General features: G+C 32.5%; 1 protein-coding gene across 2 annotated transcripts in view; it reads right to left on the bottom strand.

The window, feature by feature from the left end:
• Positions 1–8,498, bottom strand: part of LOC6031682 (cholinephosphotransferase 1) — a 72,098-nt gene that overhangs the window by 25,962 nt on the left and 37,638 nt on the right. For both annotated transcript variants that reach the window (XM_038258138.1, XM_038258139.1), the window contains exons 4-5: positions 3,082–3,240; positions 2,851–3,015 (exon numbers count right to left, since the gene is read on the bottom strand). In XM_038258138.1, coding sequence (XP_038114066.1) covers positions 2,851–3,015; positions 3,082–3,240 — 324 coding nt within the window. The remainder of the gene's footprint in view (positions 1–2,850; positions 3,016–3,081; positions 3,241–8,498) is intronic.

Below are 8,498 nucleotides of genomic sequence, written 5' to 3'. Positions count from 1 at the left end.
TTCCGTTGCTGAACAGAACCGTAATATCCTTTCAGCACTACTGATCATAGGCTTCGACTATCAAGTGGTATTTCCCTTATCAACAGAATGTATGAATGCGCTGAAAAGATAAAACACCATGATTGCCAAAACAAGATCAGTTGCGAATAGGTAACAGTCATTGGCCACCAACAGCGCCCGCCATGTCAGTTTGTAGATCTCGATTTGAAGGGACGGGAATATTAGTTAGCGCAGGTTGCTACTAGGGCAGCTGATTTACTCTGTGCTTACACCCCACGAGCGCCAGGAACCTGAAAACCTGTTAGTAGGATAGGGTGTTTGGTCAGGATTCATCATAGAAGAGCAGTTCTCTCAGATTTCGGTAATTCGATTTTTTTGTATTTTTTAATCCGACTAAAACTTTTTTGGTGCCTTCGGTATGCCCAAAAAAGCTATTTTGCATCATTAGTTTGTCCATATAATTTTCCATACAAATTTGGCAGCTGTCCATACAAAAATGATGTATGAAAATTCAAAAATCTGTATCTTTCGAAGGAATTTTTGATCGTTTTGGTGTCTTCGGCAAAATTGTAGGTATGGATACTGGAAAAAAATGTTACACGGTAAAAAAAAATTTGGTGATTTTTTATTTAAATTTTTGCCACTAAAACTTGATTTGCAAAAAACACTATTTTTAATTTTTTTCATTTTTTGATATGTTTTAGAGGACATAAAATGCCAACTTTTAAGAAATTTCCAGGTTGTGCAAAAAATCATTGACCGAGTTATGATTTTTTTAATCAATACATATTTTTTTCAAAAAATCGAAATTTTGGTCGCAAAATTTTGTCAACTTCTTTTTTCGATGTAAAATCAAAATTGCAATCAAAAAGTACTTTAGTGAAATTTTGATAAAGTGCACCGTTTTCAAGTTATAGCCATTTGTAGGTGACTTTTTTGAAAATAGTCGCAGTTTTTCATTTTTTTTTAATTTGTGCACATGTTTGCCCACTTCTGAAAAAAATATTTTTGAAAAGCTGAGAAAATTCTCTATATTTTGCCTTTTTGAACTTTTTTTATACGACCCTTAGTTGCTGAGATATTGTCATGCAAAGGTTAAAAAACAAGAAAATTAATGTTTTCTAAGTCTCACCCAAACAACCCATCATTTTCTAACGTCGATATCTCAGCAACTAATGGTCCGATTTACAATGTTAAAATATGAAACACTCGAGAAATTTTCCGATCTTCTCGAAAAAAATATATTTGGTATTTTGATATTTTGATATTTTGATATTTTAATATTTTAATATTTTGATATTTTGATATTTTGATATTTTGATATTTTGATATTTTGATATTTTGATATTTTGATATTTTGATATTTTGATATTTTGATATTTTGATATCTTTGATATTTTGATATTTTGATATTTTGATATCTTGATATTCTGACATTCTGATATTTTGACATTCTTGATACTTTGATATCTTGATATTTTGATATCTTGATACTTGACATTCTGATATTCTTGACATCTTGACATCTCTGATATTCTGATACTTTGATATTCTGACATCTCTGACATCTCTTGACACTGACATCTTGACACTCTGATACATCTCTGACATTTCTGATACTCCTGATATCTTGACATCTCTGATACTCTGATACTCTGACATTCCTGATATCTCTTGACATTCTGATTATCTGACATCTGACATCTCTGACATCTGACATCTTGACATCTCTGACATCTCTGATACTCTGATATCTCTGACATCTCTTGACATTCTGATATCTTGATATTCTGACATCTCTGACATCTCTGACATCTCTGACACTTGACACTTGACATCTCTTGATATCTCTGATATTCTGATATTTCTGATATCTCTGATACTTGACATTCTGACATCTCTTGACATCTTGATATCTGACATTTCTGATATCTTGACATCTTGACATCTCTGATATCCTTGACATCTCTTGACACTTGATACTCTTGATATCTTGACATTCTTGACATTCTGATATCTCTGACATCTCTGACATTTCTGATACTTGACATCTCTGATATCTTGACATTTCTGATATTCTGATATTCTTGACATTTTGATATTTTGATATTTTGATATTTTGATATTTTGATATTTTGATATTTTGATATTTTGATATTTTGATATTTGAAATTTTGTATTTTTTATTTGGATAAAACAATGTCTAAGTGTAGTATTTTCTAAGAGCTACAAAATCAGCCCTTATATTTCAATCGACGATGTATTGGACACTATTCGTAAGATTTCGAAGTAAAAAAAATTAAACCTTCCTTGAATTTCCGCTTAAAAAAAATATTTTCGGAATCTCAAAATCACGACAAAAATTGCAAAAGGGCTAAACAGTAACTTATAATCCTTTTAAAATGTTAAGAACGTATTAGACTACGGCATGCAAACAAACAAACTCGCACTTTTTGGCAGTTTGTCTGAATTATTTGTTTGCCTGCATTTGTTTGTAGAAACGTCAACCTGCATTTATTTTGCCATGTTTGCGCAAACACGAAAAAGTGCGAGTTTGTTTGTCATAGTCTAATACTTCCTTTAGACATGATTTTAAAATTCTGAAAATACACATTTTTTTACATTTTAAATTTTGTATTTTTTATATGCCAAAAGAAGTTATTTTGCATCATACCATTTTGAGGGATAATTTTTGAAGAAATTGTGATTTATGAAAAAAAAAAACTTAAATATTATCAAACAAAATGAAAAAAAATTAGATGAAAAATCTAATTTGCAATCGCAATTGTTTTTCTAAAAATGTTCAGTTTTTTAAATTAATTCTTATTCCTTCAAAGATCATTCACTCACCTGCCCGCAGTACCGGATCAGGTCGAAGGTGCACCAGAGCATCGCGAACCACAGCACCCAGTACTCGCTGAGGAAGCAGTTGAAGTACTGGTTCAGGAACAGACACAGCGGCCCGATCAGGCCCCAGTCCAGGTACTCCATTTCGCTCTTGGTCATGTGGGCGACCTGAAAATTCGGACATAAAAATTAGTTGAAAATATCCTGAGTCAACGAAGATTTTAAGCTACTCACCACTAACCGGTTGGTGACCTTGGCGGTGATCATGCCGAACGCCATGATGTACAGCGCCGGATGGTTCTCGTAGATGTGGTCGGGCGATTTCTGGGAAATGACGTACGCCGGGACCACTACAAACAGAAACGGTATGATGGGGGACAGCACGCTGGTTCCCTGTGGATCCGGAAAACGGCGGCGGTATTACGAGGCATCGGGGCGTCGAAATTGGAAGAGGGAAAATGTTAGCAACAGTTGATCTGTTTGGGTTTTATGGTTGAAAACAAATGATAACATGGAAAATTCAACGCAAAATTGGGTGCATATTTGAAAGAAAAACTAGAAAAATCTAAATCAACAAACATAACTTCTAATTAATTAAATCAACTTCATGGAAATGACTAGTGCTAGAAGAACGTTAAATTTCAATTTAAGTTCGTAAACTGTCACCCAATTCTGCGTCGAATCAAATAACAATGAACATGATACAGGTGGGTGAAGGTGGGTGTTATTCAAGGGTTCTAAAAAATAAGGGAACTTGGAAAGGGTGAGGGCATTTCTTTGTTGATCGTTGCGGTGAGGAAGGGTTATGAAAATGAAACTATATATAAATAATTACTCGTCTAGTGGTAGTTGGAGCATGTGAGGAAAGTAAAGGGGTTCGCCGTTTGTTAGGTGGAATTAGTGGGTTATAATTTTGACTAAATTTTTTTGGGGTGCGAATTCAAATTTTCCTTTTGTTTAACATTGTTGTTAGCAATACCGAGCGAATCTACAACACACTTTTTGTTTGCGAAAAAACACACGCACACAATTTGATGCAAACAACACAACACAACACAGTCACACGCAAACATTGTACAAACGAACATCTATTGAAACGGCAAACAACACTATCCAAATTACACGAATCTGATGACTCTTGTTAGTATTATTCCAATTAAATTCAGATGTATGGAGATGAGAAAAAAAAAATGTGATGCGATCAGAATGAAATCAGATTATGTGATCAAATCAAATGTGAAATTTTCTCATAATTGTGTTACAATGACAAACTTTTTTTGTTATTTTTTTCTGACGAAAAAGTCTAGCCCTAATCAGAGAACAAATCCAGACAATTTGACAGCAGGTTAATGTTGAGATACGTTTTTGCTCGAAAATAACGTCGAATCAAACTAAATATGTTTATAAACGATGAACATTTTTTTTCTTACGCGATTTTTTGGTTTTTGCCCTAAGCCCACCATAAAATATTCGTTGAAAATATGCTTGAAATTAGATTGTTCATTTAAGACTTGATCAGGAGTTCATTGCAACCGTTCAGGCCTCATTTTTTTCTGAAACACGTGTTTAGCTAATGGTTCAAAAATTATTCTTATGACCATACAAAAATTATAGGCTAGTTTTGGAAATTTAGATTTGTGTGTCATATATGATGACCCATCAGTCCTGAAAGGGTTTAAGTATAAATAGCGTAATTTTTTTTAGTTCCACGTTTTTTCCGATGTGTGAAAAGGTAAAAATCCTTCATTTTATCATAAATGCATCTATCACGTTATATTATGTACACTATCGTGCCCAGCTCTTTGAGGACGGTGGGGCAATAATATGGACATTTTGAAAAATACGTCATATGTGGACACCCCCTGACCAAATTTAGAACAAATTTCTTAGATTGGTGGGGCAGTTCAAAATAATTGGCAAAAGATTTTGAAGTTTTTTTAGAAAATATATTTTTTTAACAATAATTTTTTTTTATTTTAGCAATAATTATTTTTTGCCCCCTGATTGTTTGGATGAAATTTTAAAGGAGGATGAAAATTTAAATTTACATTGGCCTAGGCAATTTTAATAGTAACAAAATCTTTAAAACTATTTCATTGAAGGAAGAAAAGAAACCTGTTAGTTGTTGAAAATCAAACCTATCCTAGATACTATTTTCAAATTTACCTTTCCAAACATTACTCTCATTTTAGATTTAAAAAATCATAGCTTGGCCAAAATATCAGTTCGTCAAACAATGAAGCAAAACAAAAGTTCCATGTTAAGCTTAAAATCCAAGGCATAATTTTGGTCAAAATTAACTTTTTCAGAGCTAAGGTTATTTAAAAACTTTACATATAATGAATTTCAACATTTGTGGTTGCAATGTTTTTTGTTTTTTTTTTTTTTATTCATAAGTACAATTTTTTATCCAAAAACTACGGAGAAATAAATACCGTAGTTTTTTTCAAGAAAATACTGCTAAATTTCAACGATTATTATTGGGATGAATATTTGAAAATGTTAAAATATATTTATTATGTTATTGCAACTATTTGCTTTATAAGTTAAGTTCCCATTTTCGCTTGATTTCCATAAATCAGAAAAACTTAACTATTAAATCAAATCCAAACATTTTTCGGATAAAATAAAAAAAAAAACTTTATGAAAACATGAAAAAAATATTTCGCATTTTCACAAAAAAAAAATGTGGTAAATCAAAAAGTATTATTTTACTGTATTTTTGATTGGAAAAAAATCAATTAAAAAAAGTAAAGCAATGAAACACTGACAACTTTTTAAATCAATAGTAATCAAAATCCACCGAATTGAAAGGAAATTAATTTAAAAAAAAAATCATCATGTTGTAGCGTTGATTGTTTAAAAGGATTTAAATCACGAATATTTATTTTGATTTTGTCATTTAGTTGTTTTTAGTCCGATGCCAAGTTTCTATTTTTACTAAAACTAAAATGGAAAATTGCTTGTTTTGTATTTTAGAAATATTGGTACATTTTTTTGTAAAAGTTTTTAATTTTCAGTCATTCTTTAAATAGGAACTGCCTCTTATTTGATGTTCAGGTAAAGCCGGAAATTCAAAAATGGGATTTGAGTGGCCACCCTGCACTTTGTTTAAAGAGGCAATTTTGGTCCCCGATTCCAAATTCGAGGTCGATTTTTCTTGTGACGTAGTGACGGTACGACTCCTTTTGTTAATTCGATTCGAAAAAGAAGTGTTTTCTTTAAATAATTTGCAGCCTGAAGATGGTGACGATTAGGAAATTTGGTGTCACAAGGACTATTATGTAAAATTGGATGCCCAATTCTGGAGTTTTTTTTTTGTTTTTTTGAAAAGGTCCAATAAACCAAATTTCCGGTTTTTGCTTTTTGGGTGTTTTTGAAACCGCCTAGAGTTAGGGGTATTAAAAAACACTCAAAAAGCAAAAACTGAAAATTTGGTTTATCGGACCTTTTCAAAAAAAACTCCAGAATTAAGCAATCAATTACCCAAAATAGATTTGAAACCGCTGCATTTTTTGAATTTTACTTTTTGAATTTGCAATTCCCTCAAAGGGTTATTTTTCATAAAGACTTAAAAATTGTTGAATTTTATACAAACACAATTTTAACATATTTTCAATTATGAGGATCAAATTATGTTTTTTGTTTGCCCACCGCAACATTTTTCAGCTTGACGATTTCGACCATTTTTATTTGTTGTATTTTTTTATTTGGCTCAAACTTTGTGGGGGGCATTCCCTATGACCAAAGTAGCTATTTTGTGTCATTGGTTCACCCATACAAGTCTCCATACAATTTTGGCTGCTGTCCATACAAAAAATGGTACGTAAATATTCAAACAGATGTAACTTTTGATTGAATTTTCTGATCAATTTGGTGTCTTCGGTAAAGTTATAGGTATTTTTGAGGACTATTGAGAAAAAAAATAGGTACACGGAAAACTCTTTTTGCCAATTTTTTTATTAACTATTTTTTTACAAAAACTCAATTTCCCAAAATACATATTTTTGATTTTCGAGATTTTTTATATGTTTTAGGGGACAAAATACGCAACTTATGAATTTTAAAAAATTGTTATTATTGGAAAAAAACGAAATTTTACACACACACAAATTTTACCTAAATTTTTTATGTAAAATTGAATTTCTGTAAATTACTTTTCGATTGCAAATTCAATTTAAGATAAAAATGGAGGTCAAATTTGTTTTTGGTATAAAATTTAGATTTTTATCCAAAATCACTTTTTTCAAAAATCATAACTCGTTGGCAGATTTTTTGACCATATTTCTCTATAGGTCAAAAGTTGCGGGTTTTTGTCCCCTAAAACATATTAAAAAATCTCGAAAATCAAAAAATACATATTTTGGGAAATTGAGTTTTGAAAAAAAAAATCGGCAAATTTTATCCATTAACCTATTTTTTCCTCAGTAGTCCTCAACAATACCTACAACTTTGCCGAAGACACTAAATTGATCAGAAAATTCAATCAAAAGTTACAGCTGTTTAAATATATACGTATCATTTTTGTATGGACAGCTGCCAAAATTGTATGGAGACTTGTATGGGTGAACCAATGACACAAAATAGCTTCTTTGGTCATAGCGAAGGCCCCCACAAAGTTTGAGCCAAATCAAAAAATACAAATAAAATCCATTTCCGATTTTGGTAGAGAGTTGCTCATGTGTCACATTTTTTATTTATTGAGATTGAATCAAACTGACGTTTCTGCTCTCAATGAAGTCTTCTTCAGGATCTAAACATAGATTTTGTTCTTACTTGTGATTAAAATGGAATGCAGGAGGACAACGATTAACTTGTAAGTCACACAACTACCATTAATGGAACACACACACACACACGAACAAACAGGGGTTAGCACAATACACTACATTTAAAACACACAAACAAACAAACAGGTCCCTCTCTCCCCATATTGGGTTGGGGGAGAATGGGGTTCGGTTCGGTCGATCGGGTTTGATCCTTACGGCCACGGTTGATCCATTCTTGCCCACGCCCCCGGTGAAGATTACCGACGCGTTCTGAAATGCTAGCAGCCCAAACACAAACACGGCAAAGTACAGTGGCAGTATCTTCACGTCGACGCCACCGATCTTATGAGGTCATGATGTTGGTTGTTTGGTGGTGGTGGTGATGATTGGTGATAGTAGTAGTAGTAAGGGTAGTTGTTGTTATAGATGAAACCATTGTTAAACAGGTGAGGAGTAGAGAAAAATATAATAAAAAAACGAAATAAATAAATTGGAAAAAAGAAACAAACGCAATCGCAGTTGAAACGAAACCCAGCAAAAATAAACACTATGAAACAATTGTATTGGTTTATTTTGAGGGAAACTCTCCCCACTCGCGCTTCCCCCATCTGTTAGTCGCTAGCGGAACTAAGCGCGATCGTGCGTGCTTGTAGGTTACTGTTAGGCGCACCGTTGTTAATCCAAAAGTGCTGCAAGTTTTAGTACGATTTCCCGCGTAAAGATGGCGTTAGAAAAAAAACATAATTTGGAATTTTAAAACGAATCAAGAAAGGGAATGCCAATAATGAAAAAGGGTAAAAATAATCAAACGAGACGTCACATTGCAGTAAGGTTCAAACTCGACTTGTGTTCTTTTGCTAACAAATCGACTTTCACCCTTCT

Source organism: Culex quinquefasciatus, chromosome 2 (assembly GCF_015732765.1).
Source record: "Culex quinquefasciatus strain JHB chromosome 2, VPISU_Cqui_1.0_pri_paternal, whole genome shotgun sequence".
Taxonomy (NCBI): Eukaryota; Metazoa; Arthropoda; class Insecta; order Diptera; family Culicidae; genus Culex; species Culex quinquefasciatus.
This window is presented reverse-complemented; position numbering and strand designations above follow the sequence as displayed.